This window comes from Festucalex cinctus, chromosome 2, assembly GCF_051991245.1.
Source record: "Festucalex cinctus isolate MCC-2025b chromosome 2, RoL_Fcin_1.0, whole genome shotgun sequence".
NCBI lineage: Eukaryota > Metazoa > Chordata > Actinopteri > Syngnathiformes > Syngnathidae > Festucalex > Festucalex cinctus.
Genome location: NC_135412.1, coordinates 18,096,522 through 18,121,674, shown reverse-complemented (window position 1 = coordinate 18,121,674; position 25,153 = coordinate 18,096,522). Strand labels below are relative to the sequence as shown.

Genomic DNA, 25,153 nt, shown 5'->3' with positions numbered 1-25,153 from the left:
GGGGGACACCCTGGACTGGTTGCCAGCCAATCACAGGGCACACAGAGACAAACAGCCATCCACACTTAACTTACACCTAGGGACAATTCAGTGTTCAATTAGCCTACCAAGCATGTCTTTGGAATGGGGGAGGAGACCGGAGTACCCGGAGAAGACCCAAATAAAACTTATATTATACATATTTATTAGTCTGATAAACCTAAAGTCTAAATAAATCTGAAATGCATAATCCCTTGGTTTATGTTTTTAGTATTAATAAAGAACAATTATTTTTTATGTTATGTTTTTGAGATGTCTGCATTCAGTTCCATCCCAAAAACATACACATGTAAACAATGGGGAAAAAAAAGTACTTAAGTGTTTTTCATAAAGCAGTATATTTATTGTGTGTAGTTAATTTGATTATTATGTAATTCAAACAATATACTTTATGTATTTTAAATACTTTCATTATTATTAATTTAGCATAATTATATATATAAATATATATATATATATATATATATATATATAAAGTAATTATACTTTTTAATAAATACATCAACCTGAGGATTAATCATTTCAAATAAATAGGCTTCATTAGACGAATGAATATGTATCATTTAATGTTTGGTAGATTTATACAATTATCTAAAAAAAAAAAAAAAAAAAAGTAAACGGGAACTTGTTGTGTAAAAAAAATTGCATAAATCTTAAGTTAGGCTTGAAATATTTGTGTGAGTGATACATCAAAGCAAGAGATCAGATCAGTATATGGTGCAGGTTCGGACCAATTAATTGACTGATAAGTTGGCTAGTGGAAACTGCATTCGTAACTACTGGTGAAGTGATTGAGCATATTTTAACTGATTTTTTTTCTCTCTAGCTATTATTACTCAGAGGCCAGTTGGAAGGTATGGATTTTTGTGAAAATGGTCTGTAACCTCTTCCATGAGGTTAAGTCCAACACGTCTGATAGCCTATGGTGTGAGTGCTTTATCTTCTTTTTATGACTTCTGGAGCTTACAAGGTCTGGTGAAAGGGCAGTGACTGAGACATCAGTGGATCCGAGATGAAATGATGCAGCACTTCTTCATCTTAAAAAGTCTGAAGTGTCTGTGGGGCTAAATGAAAAGCTCTGTCTTTCACACTTTGTGAAATGAACTTGTTTCATTATTTATTTATGTGTCTCCCCTACGAGGTTATCAGCACAATATAGTTTACTGTCAGAACGCATAAATGTGAAAATGATATCCATCATCTCACATTCCTTCTTGTCTGTCTTGCTTTGGGTCTTTCTTTTGTCTCTTTCTTTTCGATTGGCAGGTCTTTAGGCTTGCAAGGCGCTTTAGCTCCCCACATTCCCTCTCCTGACTCCTCCGTCGCAGTCTGACTGGCAGTAATTACACCGGTTTGTCCCAACGACCCAAAAGACCCGCCAGCTACAAAAAGGCAGAGGGAGAAAAATTCCGCAGGGAAACAAGGAAAAAACAGATAAAAGTTACAGAAGCAAAAGTATATAGATAGTACCGAGAACGAGGCAATCACATCAGTAATTCCTGCAGGCTGTTACTCTTGTTTTCATCTTCACTTTAGTTTGTATTTTATTTTATTTTTTTTTACTCCATCACGGCAGAACGGGCACTGTCTTCTTGCAGCTGCTGACTGAACAAACTTCTGAGATGTGATAACACACATCACGTATCAATGGTGTGTAGAGAAATACTCCTGAAAGATTGGTGCTCCTTTGTTGCTGGATGGAGTTTTACTCATTTTTCTTTCATGTATCTTTTTGACAACTTGCATCTAGGTTGCCTACCTTTTTTGGCAGAGATGAATGGAGTGATGAGGAAATGAATCGTGTGGAACAAAATGACTTGAGTATAACAATATAAAGCAAAGAAAATGATCATTATATAGCAGGGCAGCAGAGTTCAAGTGTATGCAGTGTTGTTCTGTTTCTGCATCTGGTCCTCAAGGATCTTGAGGAGCGAAGTAAAAGGAGCTTTTGTTTTATCATCTTTGTTTTTGAGATATTTTTTTTCACAATAGATAAATTAATTCTCACACAAATAGAGCATGAGTTGCAATTTATGTTGCAGGTGCAGTGATTATGTCAAGTTTAAACACCATCTACATATATATACATAACCCTAACAGTAAGGAAGGAAGAAGGAACCGTGGCTATAGGTTTTGCTGAAGAGGTCGAGTTGGGTGTCATCAACATAACAGTCTATGAAAGTATAATTTAAGATAGGGGATCCAAGACAGAGCCCTGGGGCACACCAGAAGAAACAGGGTATGGATGGGTTTGAAAGATTTCATGTGGACAAACTGGGTGTGGCCAGAGAACCACCGGAGAGGTGCATGTGTGTATATGTGTGTGTATGTGATGCCAATGTTGTGGAGTCTGTTCATGAGGATGCTGTACGCTGGAATCTTTTTTCAACTCTCCCTACAAACCATAAATTTCTCCACAATGTATGGACAATTAAATAATTATGATTGAAGAGGAATTTCGTTGGCTTGATTTCATAATGTGTAGTCCATATTCCCAGCCCTCAATCTACAAAGCCTGTAATCATGAGTACCCTTTTATGCTCCAGAAGATAATCACTCATTTTTTTTGCTGCCCTAGTTGCTCATATGGAAAACAGGTATTCATGAAGGTCATTGTAAAGTGAGCATGTATCGTTTCCCTCTACTTGTGCCTCCTCTCAGCGGCGTCCAGCTTCAGCTTTTGCCGTGCCTCCCTGGAGCACACGCTGTCGGCTGAAGAGCTGAGCTACCAGCTGCCGCGTCGATCCGGAGGCAGCAACCTGACCTGGCACGACGGCCGTGGCCAGAAGACCGCACACACGCGCACTGTCAAACTGCTGCAGCAGCCCGGCACAGAGGGCATCCAGGTACGAAGGGGGGGTGATTTTGTTTTGGGAGAATACATTTTTGTAGCTCATTTAAAATATTCAAAAGGTAAAGTTCAACTTCAACTTAACTTCATTTTCCAACACTTTAAAAACAACCACTGCATAAAAAGTGCTGTACGTGGAGCTAACATCAGACATATGAAAACATTTAAACAAAATTAATAACAAAAACAGTCAACACCATTCCAATTTACAGTAAACACCAGCAGATATGACTCTGAACTGTATAGCAGTGAAAAGAATCACCAACATTTCTTAAGATGGAATCCAGGGGCAGAAAATGCAATGAGAACTGCAGGGGCCCCAAAATTGAGCCCTGTGGAACACCATACGACAATGTATGTTCACAAGTAACAAGTAATAGAAACTAATTGAGATTCAGGGGGTATGCCCACTCTTTTGTAAATAATTCATTGATTAAAAGGTTAATCTCACTAACTTTGTCCATACTTATTTCCTGCTGTTATTTGATGTTACATCAAAAGAATACAGCGGATCCGTTCAGATCCGAGTTTTATGTTTTTAGAGTCCCAAGGGACAACATATAATCTTGCTTTCTTGCCGGAGGTGCAAGTCGAAATTTCCGTTTGCAGTGTTGTTTCTTCCTGGCTGGAGGCAGCAATGCGCTTCCTGCGCTTGGCACCACACACAATAAAAGGAGAAACCAAAACCAGACGCCCTCTATTCCTTGTCATGTTTTATCCATCAAACTATCCATTTTCTAGCCCTCATCCTGCTCAAGGTCATCGGTGGGCCAGAGCCTATCGAGAAGCGAGACACCCACTGGACTGCTCACCAGTCAGTCACGTGGCAATTGCTTGCTCTAACTAAATTGCTCAAGATAAATGATACAGTCTTTGTCAATACACATTCTGTTCAATAACAACATTAAAGAGGATATAATTTACAAACAAATGTCACCCTGAATTAGGGATGTAATGATATCCAAACGTCAAACATCATATTATCTCGATATGAAAGTCACGATACGATAATTATTACGATATTGTGGGGGGGCGATATTTAAAAAAAGATCACAATATTGTTTAAAAAAAAAAAAAAAAAAAAAAAAGAGCTCACACTGAAAAACAGCACAATATTGTGCTTTTGTACAGCATATAAACCACCTATAATCTCTAATAACAATATTGAAGCACTTACTTGGTAATGCACGCACACATTGATTGCTTCACAAGCAAATTAGGTTTCCCTTCATCTCACAATTAGCATAGATTTTAAACATAGAAGGCCAAAACATCCCAAATGAAAATTGAATTACACTAATAAACTAGCCACTAGAGGGGGCTAGAACTGGACAAATGTAAATCAACCTGACTTTTTTTTTTTAACAGATGTGTTCCTTTTAAATATTGTGAACATGACAACGACGATATTGTGGCAGTTTTAATATCACGATATTGCCCTTAACGTTACATCCCTACCCAGAATATCTTTACGCTTTTGAATAGTGAAATGGTAAAAAAAAAAAAGAAAAAAATCAATGCAGACTTTCACAACCATCTATTTGAACCGTATAGCCATGTAATCCTTAATATTTTCTTGGATTAGCCAACACAGTGTAGTTAACAACAGTTAAGGAAAGAGTTTCTCTTTTGCAGATCATCATGATTAATTGCTTCTCTGCTCTCACCTGAGAGAAACTTGTTATATAACAGAGGAGAGCCTCACTACTTGTGATGTAACAATACTCAGATAAACAGACTTTTGCATTTTTCGTCCTCGAGTTGTGAAGTGTTTTCATTCATGCTCAGCAGCAGCGATCGGAGATAATTGGCGATGCGGTCGGGATCTGCTTAGTGGCCTGCTGTCCCGGCGGTCTAACATAAGCACAGCAGCCCGAGCGCCACTAACGTCCACATGTCGCTATTGTGCAAAATTGATTCCCATCTGTGCAATCCATAGAGGGGCAAAACAAATTGTAGCAAGACAAGAATTCAAAGCTTCGCGCTCCGTGTTTGACCCAAAATAGCGCATGACACAACCGCCTCCTTTTCCAGGGTCCAGCTGCGCACATGAAAGAGCCCAAAGCCCGATGGAGTATTCCCAGCGGCCTTCAGAAAACTTGCAACTGGGAGGCTGTGAGATGTACACATTCTCTGCAAGTTTAATAATTCATAAGAGGGCCCCCCTCAGCTTTAACAACTAGAAAAGGTTTAATAAAAGACGAGTGGGAAGCTGTTTCCATGTGATTACACGCGGACGGATAATTAAACCTCTATACCATGAAGCTTATCGTTTCCTCGTGGCGACACGCCACCTCATACATTATTAAAAAAAATCTTTCTCTCTCTGAGGTGTGCATGCTTGTGCATTCACACTTTGTACGCTCATTGCCTGTGCCTGCATTTTTAAGAGTCTTTGAGCGTACAGACTTGTGCTTGTCTCCGCGTCTCTCGGGAGTGATGATTAGATTATTCTCCATTAGAATGTTTATTCACACATATAGCCCTAATGAGGGAGCAGTTACGTGAAGCCAGATCATTGCTGGATTTAAGGTGCGACTTTGGGATTCCTCCCCGTCAGTTTCACTCATTCACAGAGAGAGCATTTGGACATTTTCAACATCTGCAGGATGTTGTGTTCAAAGATTGCATATACACTGAATCTACCAAATCAAAGAATAGACTCTCTCCATTCATCGGAAAAAAAACCCATTTGATTCTGCCTTTTTTCCAATATTTTATTGTAGTATAAAAAAAGGTAGGTCCACAAAATTCAGCAGTTCCACGAAGTGGACCCTCAAACGGTGTTGAGCTCTTATCTAAAACAACACATCAATGCCATCTACCGGTGGTCGTGCGTCAGTAAAGTTGTTTCCAAGTTGTTTCCACACGATGCTTGGCTACAGTGGCATGTTAAGCCCCCAAAGGCGCATATGTCCTGCAGTTGGAGCGGATCAGTCTTGGTTTGTATTCAGACTGCGAAGCGAACCGCACCGAGTGCGTTTGGAAGCGGACCGAGACCACCGAAAAAAAATGGGTCTCGGTTCGCTTGTTTGGTCCGCACCAGGATTCGTTTGTGTGTATTCAGACCTGCACAAAAGGTCCCGCCCGACCAGCGTGGGAAACGAACTCTGGTCCGTTTAAAGTGGACCAAACAGTGTAGGTCTGAATACACCCTAAATGTTGAGTTTAAAAGAAACAGTTGAATTCACTCAGGTTTGAAAAATGGTTATGCATTTTTTTGTGTAATCCTGAGGAAGCCTCAAAGGCATGAAACAAAAGACAGACAAAACAAAAGCAGCTGCTCTGCAAATTTACTGTTTTTTTTTCCGCACATGGTGGCAGTAGACTTAGAATAGAAAGAAATGTGAAAGAAATTAACGTCCTTTTTCCCTTGACTGAAGAGTGACCAAGAGTGACCAAACAAAGGTAGTTGTTACACAACAATGTTTGTTTTTTGAAAGTAGGCATGACAAGACCGGGCTTGTTGAATGACACATCCAAATCTGGTAAGGAGAGAGAGGCTTAGATATCAACAGCGGATGGGAATGACGGATGGAAACTGTGCGAGATATGCAAGATCATGTATCAAATCGTCTGTCACAGTCGGATCGAAGAGACAAGAACCGAACAGAGATCAACTGTCAGCGGGATCAGAGCAGGAACAGACAAATATTGTTGTTCACACAAAACATCATACATGATATTGAGTTGGATATTGGAGTTGATTCTAAATGTATTATATTACTGTATGGCCACACAGAAGGAAGGTTGAACAGTTGTTTGGGAATTGTAATTTACTGTTTTACAGAATACTTACTGACTTTTTAAAAATTCTAGCAAATACTCCTTATATAAGAAAATAAATGCAACTAATTTTAGGCTGACCATATTTTGATTGCTAAATAAGAGGACACTCGGACAGGCGAGTTACGTAAATAATACTGAAAGTTTCCTCAAAGATGCCATACATTAGAACTACTTTCACGTATGTGTGCCTCCTCTGCATTGGTAGAAAATAAAACAAGAACGCTCGCTACCAGTGAGCTAAAATTCGAGGCCGCCAACAGCTATTTTAACACTCAGGAAGTGACGTAAGTACAAAGCTAACCATTTAATTTTTTTTTTTTTTTTTTCCCCAATCCAAAAACCTCTCGTGATGGACTTGGGAGCTGTCCGCAGACTATCAGTCGTGGTAACACGCAATGAACACTAAATAATCTCATTAATAATTTAAAAAAAACACACACACACACACACACACACAGGATGTAGAAAAATGGACAGGTCTGCGCAAAAGAGGACATTTCGTCACCCAGGCCTAACTAATCCTAAAATTTATAAAAACTAAACTCAAATAAAGGGGTCCATTTCCAAAAATGCTTATTTATGAAAAATAAATAAATAAATAAATAACAAACACGCTCTGAAAACTAATTAAAAATAACTGAATATAAAAAACAAAAGTCAAAACTAAATAAAAACAAACTATAATGATAAATACCAAACTATTATAACCCTGCAGCAGAGTTCATAGTATGAAGTTAAACAAAATAAAATACCTCTTTTAAAAGTGGAAAAAAAAATCTTTCTCACATTGTCCATCAAAATAGTGAAACTTGAACACGAATTTATCCGAGTACGTCAGCTTTTTCTCATCTTGCAGGCATTGGAGCTTCTCGGCATCAAGTATTTCAGTCTTAATGGACAACAGGAAGACAATCAGTGCAGTATATATTACCCATCTTCCCATCTCTCATCCTTCCGCTCAATATTGAGTTTCAACTTGGCCTTCCGTTCCTCATTCTCATCTCGCCCCCACTCCCCGCGTATGTAATGAATGAGGGAGCTCCTCCCACTGGACAGAATTAGGTCTCGGGAAGTGTGGGGGAGCCGACAAAGTGTGAACAGGATCAAAAGAGAGTTGGCCAGAGGACATAGACACTGACGGATGGCCGTAAAGGCACGCAAGAGAAGCGAAAGGGGGGCAGGGGACGGGCAGATGATGCACAACTATCATCCAGTTTGCCTTCTGCCGTCTCATCTGCCGTCTCATCTGCCTTCTCTTAAAAATTTACTTCATTCTTTTATTTATGCCACTTTGCAGTCTTACAAATGAAAGCAATTAAATAGAAATTAAAGCATTCATGTTCAAGCGTCAATGCAGAGTTTATTTTTATTTTATTAATAGCCAAAGACGAGAATAGTCCGCATAGCTTTCATCTTGTCGGCTTTCATGACATCCAGAGAGCCAAACTAACCGAGATACTTTCTCCCTCTACGGTGCCTTGAAATGAAGCAGAATCTTTAACAAACTGCATGCAATCAAAGTGAGCCGCATTGTGCTGCCAAATACTTAATACTGTACTTCACATATAAAATTCAATGAAGATTCCATCAAAATAAGAGAGAGAAGGGAAAGAAAGAAAGAAAGAAAGAATGCATGGTCTATTGTTCTTTTTGTATTGATAAGAGCTGATGATTAGCGGGCACCTTCAGGCCTCGCTCACTTAAATAATCACTGTGATTATAGATTACCATATTTTCCCCACTATAAGGCGCACCGCATTATAAGGCACACCTTCAATGAATGACATATTTTAAAACTTTTTCCATATATAAGGCGCCACAGTAGAGGCTGGGGTTACGTCATGCATCCACTAGATGGTGCTGCGCTAAAGGGAATGTCAACAAAACAGTCAGATAGGTCAGTCAAACTTTATTAATAGATTACAAACCAGCTTTATGACAACTCCATTCACTCCCAAAATTAAGTTTTCTTATTTTCTCTGAGGTAAAGTATGAGTATTAGCTAGCGATCCAAGATGGCGGGATCTTCTACGCATGCGCGTCACCGATCGTGCAGGGTCACCGATAGCGTCTTGACAGCGAGACCTGTTGCGGCTCAATATTGATCCATATAAAAGGCGCACTGGATTATAAGGCGCATGGTCAGCTTTTGAAAAAATTGAAGGCTTTTAGTGCGGAAAATACGGTAGTCTTCATTATGTGGATTTTAACATTTGCATGCTTACAGCTTCACTGTCACTTCGGAAGGAGACAATTTTTACCTTCTATTGTCTGCATTCATCAGGAATTCCTAGCTCAATTGCAGCCAGTGATGGTGGATGGATTGATTATGTGTGTGTGTGTGTGTATATGTGTGTGTGTCTGTGTGAACTTACAAATGATCAATTACAGAGCCAAGCGGACCAGGCCGAACTTGCGCTTTCCGAGTGTCGTTTAAATCCAGAGACACAGCTCCAATTATCCTGGCTGCTAATCTAAAAGCAGTGTCTAATATGGATGGACTGTATTGAAAACATGTTCTGGCAACTGGTTACGGGTCAACATTTTATATTAAGCCACAAGCGTGCATGCACACTGATTGCGCTTGTTTGCATGACATGTCTGTATGAATAATCCCCATGACATGCAGTTCGGCAGTGGAGTTAAAGTTTTGGCAGCCGTTCTGTGTTTCGCTCCTGTTTTACGCTTGGCTCATTCAGGACATTAATCCATGGATTTTATGTACAAATGAGAACGAATGACATGATGAAGGAAGAGACTGAGACTAACGGTTTAATCGCCAAATAAATTTGACTCCTTGGGGAAAAAAAAGAACAGAGGCTGACTGTATACCAAATACCTACAGTTATGTCTCTGTATAAAAATAAAAATATAGTTTCGAGAAGAGTGCTGATAATAACCGTGTCAAATTTGAGCGATTTAGAACAAGAAAAATCAAGTAAATGAGGCTTCAAAGTGGGGAATAAATAGGCTATTCTTTCCACTCCCAAATGCTTTGGGCATGTCCGCTAAATGTGTTAGCATTCCCCACTTAACTGTCAAGTAATTAAATACCACACACGTTGTCGTGGGGCTGTCTGTGGCGCAACGAGAGGTGATAGCTAGCCACCAGCTAGTTCATTAGCTGTATTGACGGACGGGCAATGTGGGTTTATCCACGTTGTCACATCCTCACTTTGTTTTGTGTCAGTGTGCGGGCAGTGGCGCTCCTGCCATTAGGCGGATTAGGCAGATGCTAGGGGCGCTCGTGAACAAAAACGGCGACAGTGAGAGGAGAAGTTTTTTTTTAAAATTATTATTATTATCCTCAAAAGTTGTTCCGGCGAGCGCTGCTCATTCACGGATTTACATATACTATGGAAGCCCTGCGCTCATCACATCACAATGACCACGCATAATCCAGTATTCATATAGATCTGTGCTTTGCGAGAGAAGTGCGCATACATCATTCAAGTCGCCGGCTGTAAACGCGATGCTACCTAGAGCGATGCTAGCCGACCCACACGCGTGTACAACAATAGCTCTTTAGTTATGAAAATGAAATGAAAACTCTACTATGCTGTCCTGGCTCAGAGCTTCACAAAAAGATCACAATCAGACTCTCAGGTGGATTTGCAGGCTGATACAGCACAGACGTCATAAATAAACAGGGCTGCTCATGCTGTAACGAAAAGTGAAGACGGCTATTCTGCGTTGCCACATTTAGAGTAAGTTGACTTTTCCGTAGCATACTTCACGTTATTTTCCTCATCTACAGCGAAAATACCACTGTGTGACGTCCGGTTGTACCAATAAGTATAAATGCAGATTTCATCAGTAAGAATGTGAATATAAATTTTCTCTCATAAGGTACTGCTACTCAGATTGGTCTGCATCATCAGAACCAGTTATCAGAACCATCAACAATGAAATAAAAGGAAAGCACACACAAAAAAAAAATTCTTGTGAAATGTAAACCTAACTTCTGCCAGTCCCGATTCACGATACTGAGATAACACGCTGAATGGTTGATGCAAACAATTAAGTTCGTTCTTTGCTAGGCTCTCATTATCCCATACAGGGATTTATTGTAGTACAATTACTACATTATTAATTTTGCACTGCAACTGCGGTTTTAAAATTCCAGAGACGTGAAGATACCGTGTGCCCCGTGTGAGTTTCTGATGAATATTTTGTGGTTGGTCTAATAAGTTGCACGGGGTCGGGTTTGTGGTTGGTCTAATAAGTAATGCACACTCTGGGAGGGGCACTACCAGAAATCCTGCCTTGGGTGCCAAGTTGCTTAGGAACGCCACTGTGTGTTGGTCCACGTGACACAGATACTTGAGGGAAAGTTGACGTTACAAAAACGGTGGCACACATCAGTCATCCTGTGGCTTATGCTACATTTGAACATTTACTTCCTGCTAGCTCTTTGAACCCCACAATGATTTGCCTTCCAACATATTACAATATCCTGAATGGCACAAAGTAAATAACACTTGGGTATTTGAATAACAACACCAAGCTGTTCTATAAATTTTGGCATCTAGGGAAAATGTTTTGTGTTCAGCTAGCTAGCTAGCTAGCTAGCTACCTGTATATCGCAATTGTGCAACATGAGCCATTCTCTTTGTGAAAGCAGAATTTAAAAGTCCCTTCATGGGGTGGTGTGCTTAGCTGGCTTGCTCTTTGTGAATATCTTGAAGCACCACACAGTACGATAATACGAATTTGTTGACCCTAAGTCGCCTGCTTGTTTTCAGTTACAACCAGGTGAAGCCTTCACTGTGTATCACACCAGTCCGACGTTGTCCAGTCTGTCCAAACCTGTGGTGCTGTGGACTCAGCAGGACGTCTGCAAGTGGCTTAAGAAACACTGTCCTCACAACTACCTGACCTATGTCGAAGCCTTCTCTCATCACGCCATCACAGGTACTCACCAAAACATGCACCGCATCCTTTGTTCCACACGCAGCTCGTGCCACTTCAAGTGCAGGCAGGAACTAGAAAAGGACAGAAAAGTTACTTGACTGTGACAACCTTACACCTTATGCGGCATTCCTTTGTCTTTGTGAATCAGTGCAATAAAAAGCTTGGCATATCTGGCTTTGCAAGTTTTATTTTAAGGTATGTGGTCGCACAGCTTAGTTGGGTTTGTGTCTCCACAGCTTAGCTTGCTCAACTGGAAGCACATGCAGCCAAATCTTTCCAAAGGAGATTGAGAAGGCTTTCGTGTGTAGCCATAAAAGAACTGCAGACTATTTTTGGTAAAGAAAGCTGCATTGAGGGGGGGGGTCAACTGTCGTTCTGAGTTCAAACAATACCTCCCACAAGCAGACAGATGAGCTGTGTCAGAAATAGTGGCTTTTCAAATACAAACTACAGGGACGCCTTGAGACGCGAGTTTAATTTTACTTAACCATGCACGTAACTCAAAACTCAAGTAAAAATCCATCTAATAATTGGTGATTCATTATTAAGTAACCTACCCACGTAAAAATGCTGTATGTTTATCAGATGCCCGAATGTCTTTTTTGTTGTTGTTGTTGTTGTTGTTTTTCTGATTCATATGGCGAGTATCAATCCATGTTTTACATATGAATTGTCATACTTGCGCGGTCACAGAAGGGTGGCGGATCCGAGCAACGGCCCCGAGATGAGTTCTCTGCCTGTATCATCTTTTGTTCAGTGACCCAAACGTAATCATGTCTCTTCACAGTCTCTCAGTACGCGCACCATCACAGCAGAACAAGCTGCCCGAGGAGATCAGTGTCGCCATTCAATTTGCACTTGAACATTTGGGACATCATTTTTCATAGTGTGCTTTTTATTTAATCCTTTTATCACAGCTTTGTCCCTTTTTTTTCGTGTAAGCTACACAAAAAAAATGATGTCGCGCCGCAAGTTCTTGTAGAAGGAGGCTGGTAAGTATTCAAGATATAAAAGATATTTATATTAGTCAAACAACAAATAATCAGTAAGTACTGTACTCCCAGATTAAGCAAAACAAAATATGAGGAATGAGAAATATTGTGGAACACGGCGGAACCAACAAGTAGAGAAACAGAAACATGACACGACTGAAGACCGCACACCTTCAAGTGATTGCATCTCCAGGCAACTCAAATCAACTCGAACCGCATTGAGGTGTAATGTTGTTTGCGGGATTGCATTTCAGCTATAGCTGCAGATATGAATATGTTCTATTATGTTTATCTTATCCAGTTGCTAGTGTCCTGATATAGGATGGTTATATCAGGTGTGAACATGTCACAATAGGATGATAAGAATGAGATAAATACAAATGGTAAGCAATATATATATGGAGAGGAATGACGGTCTTGCACTAAAAAGTAAAGTGAAGCTAGATATTATATGGTTATTATTGTAATTGGATGTTTTCGTGCAATGATGCTAATTAAGAGAAGTAAAATCTCAAAATTTTGTCAGCGGTGACCATTTAATTTGAATTACCCTAATAGCACTCGGTTAGCGTAAAAGAAAAAATAAATCTTAATTTTCATTCTTTTCACAGTGCCTATCTGGCTGCGAAAGCTTCTCATTGACCATTGAAAGTGTTAATATGCAATTTGTTTTGAAGGCAAATTGAGAGTACTGATCTCAATTGAGCAGCTTTTGTTTTTGTCTTTCTGCTCTTCTGACAGTGCTCGCTATACACTCTCCCAATCTGCATGCAATTAATGAGAGCCGTAGCACGTCTGTGGAGAATTGATTTGAATTCCATTCTACTGCTTTGTCTCATTTATGCACGCGTATAGCAAGGGCATTGTGCCTCGAGGACATACTGGTGCAAGCGCACACAAAGGAGGGCCGTGGGGGGAAGATGGTGAGAAGAGCTTGCTTTGGTTTTTGTGGATGCAAGCGTAAGGTTTGTGAGGAAAAAATATGACTGTGCAGAAAATCAATAGGCTATTATTTTATTGCAGAATCGGGTTGTTTCACAATATCGGAACTAAATTCACCTGCACACTCACGCGGTTAAAATAGAAATTGTTTGCCCGTATAGAATGCCTGTCTGAATCTGTTGTCCTCATATCTTGCATGTTGCAAGTATAAATATTGTTTCCTCTTAGTGGCAGAAACTGTAAAAGAATGAACAGATGCTACTGCATGATGTCCTAGTTTTATTTACACAAGCACCACCACAAAATTGATGCAGTATTGAATTTTGTTTAGCATTTGAAATGCATGTCAACATCGGCGGTTACAAACAATGGAGTGGGTCCAAGCAGGAAATGGAGGTTTGAATAGATTGTGATGTATGAGCATACGGTAGCCTGCAGAGCGCTCATGCAGACTCGGAAGCAAATAGTAAACAAAAGAGCCTCAAAATATTGTTCACGCTGCTTCCATTTGCCTTAGCAGATGATTTCTAAAGCCAAATAACAGAGCCGTGGGCCATCTCATCATGAGGAGTGTGCATAATTCTGTCTTTTACCTCTGCTTGTCTTTGAAAATATGACTGCCAGCTCTCTAAATTAAGGCCATTTATATTTTATAAGGTCTAAAATGGGGCAGTGGTGAAAGTGCTGATTGCTATTTCTTTTGTTCCCTTCTCTTCTGACAAACGGACAGACGGATGGATGGTTTTGTAGCTAGGTATGGAGCTAGCTAGCAAGCTACGAAAGCTAACTAGATAGAGAGATAGAGAGATAGAAAGAACAGTCTGTCTGTCCAGACATTAAAAAACAGGAGATAACATCATGAGTAATGAGTGTAATTATATCATTTGGGAGCTGCGACAAAAATGATGGATTTCTCTTTCTACAGTGAAGGACATCACCTGCCTGTACGAACATGTGTGTTTATGTGCGTGCGTGCGCCTGATGCTTGAAGCAGATTTTATTTATTTTTTATTATTATTATTTCGTGCTAATGTGAATGCGGGCTGCTTGTAAACTGTGCTTGCTGTGGGAAATGGTTTGTTTAATGAGTGTCTCCCTTGTGTTAAATGCCAGCTCTTTAATGAGTCCGACCCAGAACGAATGCGTTCCTCTTCATTCCAGACGTTTTACTGCTGCTAATTGGAAATCTGCAATGTGGACGTGGATTAGGTTTTGAATCTCCTGGCTGAATTACAAACATGACCACTAGTTTTATTCAAGTTTCTCTTCACTTGCAGCAAATCAACATCGAGGACACGTCGCATGACAGAATACTTCACAGCATATAATCCCCGTTCGTTCACAATTTTTTTCGTTTTTCTGTATTTTGGTGGTATAAATCTTCAAAGTCGTGACCAGAGAGAGTGCATGGAAATACCAACATATGCATGTGAGGTGCAGGAATTGTTTTGCCCACTCTAACAACATTCAACATTCTGCACAGTACTCTCTGTATGACCTTGATTGCGTGTGTGCCTTTAAAAAGGCGGGCCTACTTGTTGAGTGATGTGGAGGTGAGCAAATGTGAATGTGCAGTTGTTGTGAATGTTGGCAAAATATGCTTGTGGTTACTTTATTTTGTTAGTTTTTTCACAAAAGCTCTGTCACTCTACCCTTACTGACTGTTAAACTGTACTGATAGCGTTTGTGTAATTTACGTGTAGAATTCAGACTCTCATTTATCACTCTTTCCTTCTGGGTCACATTTATTGTTATGTGAGTCTGTATTAGCTGTCCATGTGGAAAAATAATCACTGCCAATACCTGATATAATTATGGTAAAAAGAAAAATCTCCAATGCAGACTCATTTGAATCACTTGCTATAGCAAAGGACAACTGTATGCCTATTTGTGTGTTAATACATAAAAGGGGCTAATGCTTCACCCGCATTCCAAACTAATTCCAAGTAAAGTGTAAGCAAACGTGATCTGATGATATTTGAACATAGATGTAAACTGAAGTCTGAGCATGTCAATGGATTTTCCCATAAATTTCCTGCCAAATGTGCAATTGGGGTCAGATACAGATTATAGTTGGTTTGGCATGACAGCATTTCATCCTGCAGGAACGCAAACAAATAAATGGACTGACCGTTGCCATTGGATATGCACTATTAATATGCACTATTAACAATTGGTAGTCCCTAAATTCCTCTCCTATTAAATATTACAGTGTCTTCTAATTATGATCAAATTAATTCCAGACTGCTCTAACGCTTTTAACCCTTTGCCTTCTTCTCCTCTTCACAGGACGAGCCTTGCTGCGTTTGAACGGGGAGAAGCTCCAGAGGATGGGAATCGTCCAGGACACCCTAAGACAGGAAGTCCTCCAACAAGTCCTCCAGCTTCAGGTTAGAGAAGAGGTCCGCAACCTTCAGCTCCTCAGTCGGAGTAAGTAACAAAATAATCATGTCTTGGGTGGTGGTACCTTACAGGAAACAGTTTTGATTTTGCTTTGGATAAAATGACAGCCTGGCAGCAGGTGTGCCTGCTGTGCCACATGGAAATAGACATCGAAGAGGCAGCGTGCGCTTTCATTGATGGCAGCGCTTAATTTGCTGCCCTGCCTCAGAGTCACAGCTTCAGTAAACATTTTTACTAGTCAGTCATCAATAAAAATGACCCAGTTAATCACAGCTGGCATAGATCCAGCAGAGGCTTGCTTGAAAGACTGTCTCAACTGTTGTCATCCCAAGGCGGCCAATTCAGTTCACTACTAGAATGACAGTGTCTTACTAGTAACATTTTGTCCCCACTAGTAATTCTCAATGTTACTAGCTACTAATTATATTGTTAATATTAAAGGTGGATTCAATGATGTTCTCAAAATGTGGAAGCCAAATATTTGTTTGTCACGTTTAAAAAACTGCGCATGCGGAAGACCATCCTATCAGCTCTCCTGCTCATCCGGGGGAAACGCCTCTCAAATGTCGCTAACGTCCGACCTCATCTTCATCATCATCTTCATCAGTATCTGCAGTCGCTTCATACGGATGTCCTCTTGCGGCTTTCAGCTATTTTCAAAGTACGCGGTCAGCTCGGTGGAGCTACAACGATGAATGGCCGAATCCGAAGCTCACGACACAAGCTAGCTACATGCTACAAACACTCGAAGTGCGCATGCGCAGCTAGGAACGAGCACGCGCGACGTCGTTACGCATATTGATTGACAGGATCAAGAAACAATCGTTAAGATGATCCACCCGGAAGACGCAGCCACAAAAATATACTTGAACCCACCTTTAAGTCCCTAAAGTGGGTTTCTGATCTGATATTAAAGCTACATCTTAAAATTTCTGATATCGCTTATGGTATACTCTTACTGTATTGCTTCAGCTCTTGTCAGAAAACTGTAAAATAATAAATGGCATACTGTGTTCTCAGCTTGATGGCCATTTATTAAGTCGCTTTTGATTATCAGGCACAAGACTGTGATATATTTGATATCGCATGATGCTCAGAAAATAAAGGCTACTGAAAGAAATCAACCCATACCTCAAGACACTACTGTATTTTTTTCCATATATTTTACTGATGCTTGTGGGGGTTTTTTTCCCCCCCACAATAACTATTCACAGCAGTGGACTTCGAGATAAGTAGATACATGACGATAATGTGCTGTAAATCCAAGCAAATCCTTTTCCAACTCATCAGCTTCGTAATTAACAAATAAAACCAATCAGCAACACTTGATTAGGAATTTTGGATGAAGGAACAAGAAATACACAAAACGACACCATGTTTGTTAGACATTAACATTTTAAACAACCGGTTGTAATTTAGATTAAATTATAGATTCATGTATTCACTTAACACTGCTGCTGATACAAATCAGTCCCACTTACTGGTAATAATTGTCAATTAGGCTTTGGAAAAAGTGCAATTAAGATTAAAACTTGGGCTCTCTCATTTGTATGAAGTAGTCAGTGAACCAACAGAAAATTTACATTCACTGATTTTCAAGAATGCATGTTTTTATCAAATTTAATTGAACTGAGTTAATGACAGAACTTTTAAGTTGATGTTTGACAGCAGAGCAAGCTTAAAAAAAGGCAGAGCTTCTTCTGTGCAGTGCTGTCATTGGTCAGTTTCTAACAACGTTGATTATGTTTTAAGAAAATGAATATAATGTGAATTATGCAACCAGCAGAGACACTTCTGATTTAATCCCAGCAAGCGAGAGCCGTATCACAGGTTCATGTTTTTGTTAAATTTCTCAATGCCAAAGCATGAGGCAGCTGCAGTGATGTTTTATTTACCTTATTTTGATGGTTCTGTAGTTAAAAAAAAATAGTACAATATAGAAATTGGTGAAAACATAATTAATGATGATAAGATAACATTTAGTTCTTTAGCAAATCACGATTTTGTACAGTTACACAATAGAACAAAGTAACTTTAACTCTAGTGTGAGTTCACCTTAATTTATTTTACCATTAACTCATTCACTCATAGCCATTTTCACTGAAGCAATCCCCTTCGCTCCCGGCTGCTTTACTGGAATGTGACTAATTTTGCAAGGCCCACAGAATATTGTGTTCTATTGCTATAAAAACATGGTGGCTACCAAAAGAAAGATTAGAGTCTCTTCTTTCATCAGGTAAAAAGTATATTTATATCTGTTTCCATTTTTCAGCAATTAGCATAAGAACATTGCTAACTTTAATTGTTATTCACATTCCTGGTGACAACACTGACAAAAAGAACTTGTTGCAACGTGGCCATGGGTGATCTCTTATTCTCTGTTGCCACCTACTGCCCGTTTTTGTAATAGCTACCATTGCTTTAAGCCACCTCTTCATGTCAGAAGCTGCATCAAAACCTTCTGTATCCTCTTGTATAAAAAAACAAACAAAAAAAGTCTAAATACGTTTTTGGGAGTGAAGGACAAAGTATCAAAAACGTGTTTGCACGTTTTTGGGTTTGAATGAGTTAGACCACCATCTGCTCAGTAAAAGCTAACATTAGCCAAAACTGTCCACACTGTCACCGTCCACCCTGTCAGAAATGTCATATTTTCCTGCTTGTACATCCATTGTTTGGCCTTGACCAATATGGATTTAGACCAGAATAACATCTACTTCTATACAATCAATATAAAGTTCAATGGGAAATAACTTCTGGGTGAAATGGGCGAGTTTCAAAAGTACATTATTGTGATCTTGACAATCTATTTGAAACCAGAGTGTGTTTTTGTGTACATTTCCAAGCCACACCTCCTGGATGAAACTGTGTTTCGCTCAAATGTGATGCAAGTTTGTCTCTGGGCCGAGTCTGTGAGATAATGTTTGAATACAAAGCACGGCACAAAGAGACAGGAGCTGTGATTGGCTTTGAGCTGTATGACAGAAAAAAAATAGACGGGCCACAATTGATAGATCAGAGGATAATGAAGCAGTGCACCGAGAGAAAACTTCGTCTGACAGCGCATTTCTTCACTGGCTGCATGTCTATGCCGTCCATTATGTGTTAATCAGTCCTGTGACAGGCACACTTGCTAGAAGCGCCGTAATAACGTTTCGTAGTCGATATCGAGTCACCGTACTAATTGCGGGACAGCAAATTGGAGTTTAAGCTGTTATTCACTACGCAACACCTTGAGAGTTAAGCTAAGAAAATAGACTTTTCTCCTTGTGAAAAGACGCGTTTTCATCATGGGCTTTGCCTAATTGGCTGAAGTGAAAGAATGATGTGAAGAAATCCATAAAACATTAGCATGAAGATGACACGTAAACTGACAAAGCTTTGAAAATTCACTGACTACAACAGTGTATAAAAATTGTGAAGTCTGCAGGAGCTGAAGGATCAGGGGGAAAAATATCGCTGTCAAAGCACACTTCTTTCTTTTTTCTCAACAAAACTTTGAGCAAACTTTCAGGTCACGGTTAAATAAGCCATATACTGCACTGGCAAGCTGAAAAATTCATGTGTGTGTAAAATTTAAATCAGAGCATCAAAGTAGAATGCAAATGCTTATAAGCGACCATACATACACTTGTTCAACTTTAACTGTAGTACTTTCACCCCTTTCATGTTTGAAATCTATTGCCTCGCACGTTTTCGGCAGCAACTTACGCGTGTATTTTTAGACTTCCCTTTCCACGATCCATGTGCTGTATTTTCAGCCTGCATGGTGGATTGTGTCGTCTGTGCAGTGAAAGGTAAAGGGGAGTCTTCCAGAGCCCAAAGCCTCTTACCTCTCCCAGTGTAGTGTGAGCTTTGCAAGGGTTGCTGTAACATCTGGAGAGTTTTGGCAGTATTGGGCGGAAGGTTTGGGGCTGTGTTTGGAACGGAGACCAGTGAGGGGGGAGGAGGGAATGAAGCCTCTTCCTCGTCTCCTCCTCCTCCTCCTTCTCATCTTGTGTTTGTTGGTTTATCATTATAATAAATTGTCAGTTCCTCCTTCCTTCTCAACACATAAAATTTTCATCAAAGTCTGCCTTTGTATTCAGCCATCTGCCATGCCTCAGCGTCTCACTGGTAATTAGTTAAAGGCAAATGACTGTTATACCCCCCATGCCACCTTTGACCTCTTATATTACACTGTGTAAAAAAAAAAAAAAAAAAAAAAAGAGGTAATTTTTACTTTTAAAAAAAAATAGTAAAGTTTTTTGTTTTTTTTAAATACATTTTACTAGTTTATTTAAAACCAAAAACTTGCGTAAGAATTGAGGAACAAACCCACAAACTTCATCTTGGAAGACAGCCACTCTACCACTTGAGCCATGCCGCTCCAGAAGTGTGTTTTTATACTGATGGTGTCAGCCAGGCAGAATTCTTGTACCTGCAAGCGATTATTTTTATTTTATTTTATTTTATTTTTTGCCATTTTGGGCACACCAGCAATGCAGTATTAACCTGGCAATAGCCAGCTGGATATGTGATACACTCAAGTGAGTTCTCTGCGATATCCATCTACATCATAGGTGTCAAATTGAATCCCTCAAGGGCCGCAGTCCTGCAGGTTTTCAAGGTTTCCCCACTTTCAACACAGCTGGCTCATATTTAAGCTCATCAGCAAGCTCTGCAGGAGTCTGATAATTTATCCTGATCATTGAATCAGGTGTGTTGGAGTGGAGATACCTAAAAAAAATACAGGACTCTGGCCCTTGAGGACTGGATCTTGATACATGTGAAGATGACTTGACTTGACTTGACTTGACTTGGTACTTCTCCACACTAATTTGGTCGTGAAATTTCGTGTTTGTGCTTGCCGAAGGGGAGGAAAGCACGAACATCTTACCAGCTAGAAATGCACGAAGCTCCCTGTTCAACATTCGACACAGAAACGGTGAGTAATTCTGCGAGAACGAAATTCATTGCAGCGTCGATTCGTCCATGTTAGGTTTGTTTGTTAGCCCCGGCTTCGGCGCTGGCTTCCTGGTTTCTTCACAGTTGCATATCCCGCTCCCAAACACAATGTCGCTCTGTGATTGGTCCGAACCGAATGGCGGATATCAGCGGGAGCGGTCCAAGATGTATTCTCCGAGGTTTGTGAACTCAAATACCGCGAGAATTCATCTTGCGACAGCAAGGTTAATGCAGTATAGTGGCAAACGGCAAAAGTGGCATGGCTCATGTGTTAGAGTGGTTGACTCCCAAGCTGAAGGTCATGAGTTTGCTCCTCAATGCTTGAGTTAGGGTTTTTTTTTTTTTTTTTTTTTTTTTTAATACTGGTAAAAATGTACTCAAAACTCTTCTTGTAAAATTTACTTTGAATTTCTGAGTGAAAAAACTTGACTAGGTTTTTAAAGTAAATATTTCTCTCTCTCTCTCTCTCTCTCTCTCTCTCGCTCTCTCGCCCTTTTAATTTTATTATTATTATTATTATTATTATTATTATTACGGCATACGACAACAGAAAGAAGATGCTGCCTTTCCATGCAGTTCGTTTGTTCTGGCTTGCCTCACAGTTCAACTTATGAGCCGCAAGTGTGACGCCTAAGAAAAAAAAAACGGGGAGGGTTCCTGCGCATCTCCCATTCTTCACACTCCCTCATGTGTCACCTATGCTCCGAGGACTCCTTTGGGAGCTCATTTAAAAATATTTTCCATCAGAGCGATGTTTCCGCACGCGCCTGCAGTCAAATCTCCAGCCACTTCGTTCTTCCGCCTGTGTGTGTCGTGGCTCAGGTTCACTCGAGTGCCACGCTGGCATCTGCCTGCGCCCGGGAAACAGGTGGCGCGTCGGCTATCGGGAGAGACGAGCTCACAGCTGAAAACGCCGGCAGTTTAGGCGAGCAAAGTGTGACCGCCTAATGACGCTTGATGTCAGGAGTTGGCTGGTCGTCAAGGAAACCGGCTGGTTTCATCTGTTGTTTTCTGAGAGGGAGATAATGACATTGTGGAGGGAAGCTTGCTGTTGCATGCGGTCATTACACAACCTAGTTTTGCGTAGTAGTAAGCAGTGAACCAAGGATTGGTGTGATAAAATATATAACATAATATATGCTTTTTTGTGGCTATTATGTATATTATAATAACATTTATGGTTTTTATGAGTCGCGCGATACAAGTTACGAGTTTTTCTCGTGCTAAGTTTCATATAAGGATAAAATAGAAATAAAAATATAAATATAATGTATGTAACGTGTATTATTTTAAAGGGTCTACTTAAAAGTGCGGTTAAAGTGATGTTGTATTTTCTTGTATCGTACACATATATGGATGTTTTCAGTCTGCTGCTAACTTGCTAAAAGGGTTATTGTACCGCATATAGATGCTAATTAACATTAGCATCCTTACTAGCAGGCTGAAAGACGTTGCTATGTGTTTGTTTTAAATTGACAAGATCAATTTTCTTTTATGTTATAAACCCTTGCAGTGTGACGTCATGTTTAAGTGTGCCCCTTGCCATTGAGGGCAGGGCGTCAATTTGTTTGTTAGTAGCCAGCAAGCTAAGATAGCTTGAAAACTTTGATATACAGCAAGACAAGTGTATCTGGACACAAACGATTTAATGAATGACAATTTACACTGTGAAAGTAGTGATCGGTGTCCTATTTCAAGCAAAAACAACATACCTTAAGCTTCCGCTTCCACTTTGCCTTCCAGCAAACTCCTTTTTTGTAGCTCGCGGCTCCAAACGGCTGGTTTCAATGAGTCGCAGTAATGTAGTGTCCTACTCCGGACATTTTTTTGTGACCCTTGACAAATTTCCCACCTTTTAACGAAAACGCTCGCCGAAAATCACACGCTCTACATTCATTTATGGGATGTTTGCCCTCCGGGAGGCACAGCGGGAGCTAAGCGGTGGTGTCAGCTGGAAGGGTCTATAAAGTAACCCTCAACTGGGAGTGACAATAAACAGCTTGAAACTTCTTTTTTGTTTATTTATATATTTATTTATTTTGTAACACTTTGCCGAAGTGCTGCTTGTGAATTGAGTGTAGTTAACTCACCAGACATTTTCTGTAGATTGTATTTTCCGAATATTGCAAATTTTTTCTTTCTGTTTGACTTAGTCACTTGGTAGATGATTTACACATTCCAAATTTAAAGTTTTTCCAAACGCATGAACAAAATGCATAGAATGAATAGGATATTTTCAATATGTTTTTCTAAATTTGAGAACATCACACGTCATTGTCTGTTTTTATTGTCATAAAAGAGCGAAATTGTCTTTTTAATTAACAATTGATACTGAGTAAAACTACAGATGCTTGTGGATTATCCCTAACTATGTGCTAAACTTCACTCTCTCCCCTTCCCGCAGCCTCCTTTGGAAACTTCTCTTAGCTCATCCTTTGGTCCATTTGGCGGCCCTTGCCCTCAACCCCGGCCACAAAAACTCCAAGAGCAATGGAGATGCTTCCGTCTTCACATTTGTGATGGACGTGATACACGCCAACCAGTCTGTCGGATTCTCATTCCACGTTGGTTTACCAAACGTCCAGACGAGAGACAAAGCCCAGCTGAAGGCCGGGATGCCAACTGTAGCATAGCGATAACATGGTGATGATCTCGGTCTGAAACCGGTTTACGTCTTAAGTAGCAAATCCATCCATGTTAGTCTGTCTCATTTGAATATGGCCTTGTGAGCATTAATTTTAGGTACAAAAGTTAATGATGATAATAACTTGACAGTGTCAACCAGAACTGAGTATTATTTTGAAACGCAAACTTATTAATCATAATGGTGGTGTGGTGAAGGTGGTAGTTGGTGAGTTCCACTTTTTTTTTTTTTTTTACATGATTTTTAACTTTTTGAAGCCAAGGATCCTGACATGGATGGTTACTTAAAGTGTATATATACGAATCCGTCACTCATTCACAAACTACAGCGCATTTTCCTCAGGATTTGAGATGGCTGGTGGATGACTAATAGTAGCGGATATTATCATCAGACGTTTTATATTGTAATTGAATTAGATTAGATTTACTATGTAGCAATATACAGTACATTTGAGGATTGTAAAATAACATGCACTGTAAGCAAGTCTATTGGCACACAATCTCGGTGTTGCTTTCATGGGCCAAATCCCAAGGACATGCAAGTGTAATGTGATGATCTCGTTGTCTACGCGTGATCAAGCAATAATTTAAATGGAATTACACAATGATGACTAGCTGTTAGGGATAAGTAAGACATATTGAAATGTGTTATTTTATAGCCCGTGTGCTGGGGAAAATGCCGTTTATGCTTTGCCTGTTCTTAGAGGCAGCATTTAACTGCCTTGCATTGTTGTTCATAAATGTTACTGTAAAGAAAATATTTTACACACCTCTATCCCCATGTGACACTGTGATTTCAAAAGCTTCCAAAAATGGTCCTGTGACAGCTACCCAGATACAAGATTCCCAAGTTGACTCGAGTGAGCGCGTTTGACGTCAGTATAAGACAGACGCAGGCATGGATGGAAGCTGATGAGGATGCCACATTTGCATACATCAAGAGACAGACTTCCAACAAATAACTTCCCTCCATCTGGCACCTTCAGCGCCAGATGCACCAAACTGCAGGAGACTGATTGTTAAAAGGGAGATCGCCTACTGTATTATTGTTGGAGAACCTGATGACTGGTGTGTGTATACGTATAGAAAAGATGCAAGGAAAATAAAATGACTTGTTTTGTTTTTTAAAATATAATAAACTACTCAAGTTAAAGAAGTTTTGACTTTCTTGAACAAATGCTGCTCATTGTTACACTCTAATTTGAATTATTAGATAACATTTTAGTATATACATTAATTTTCTCCCTTATTTTATATATACACAATTGAATTGTACCAGTTGTAAGTTACATTATAAAACTATCTGCCCCCCCCCCCCTTTTTTTTTTTTTTAATTTAAATTATAAAAACCTGCATTTCAACATGGGGTGTGTAGACTTTTTATATCTACTCTCTCCCAGCCTTTACCGATACCAGATGTGGATTTATATATAGGTTTTTTTAATCAACTAATACAGCTGGATGAACATGACTCATATTCCACTCAACACAATGAGGATTTGGAATGCATACAAAACGGTGACTGACACGGCAATGGGGAAATACTGATTTATAATCAACAAATTGCAGTTCGATCGAGCATCTCATCTCAGCAAATGGTGTTGGACCCAAGAGGTTGTATCGTAGGTGAACG

General features: G+C 39.8%; 1 protein-coding gene across 2 annotated transcripts in view; it reads left to right on the top strand.

Annotated features, from left to right (window-relative positions):
* samd10b (sterile alpha motif domain containing 10b) overlaps positions 1–24,641 on the top strand; it is a 49,926-nt gene extending 25,285 nt beyond the window's left edge. For both annotated transcript variants that reach the window (XM_077513471.1, XM_077513470.1), the window contains exons 2-5: positions 2,701–2,885; positions 11,425–11,593; positions 15,817–15,957; positions 23,282–24,641. In XM_077513471.1, the coding sequence (XP_077369597.1) occupies positions 2,701–2,885; positions 11,425–11,593; positions 15,817–15,957; positions 23,282–23,304 (518 nt within the window). In that variant the 3' untranslated portion in view covers positions 23,305–24,641. The remainder of the gene's footprint in view (positions 1–2,700; positions 2,886–11,424; positions 11,594–15,816; positions 15,958–23,281) is intronic.
* The last annotated feature ends 512 nt before the right edge of the window (positions 24,642–25,153 follow it).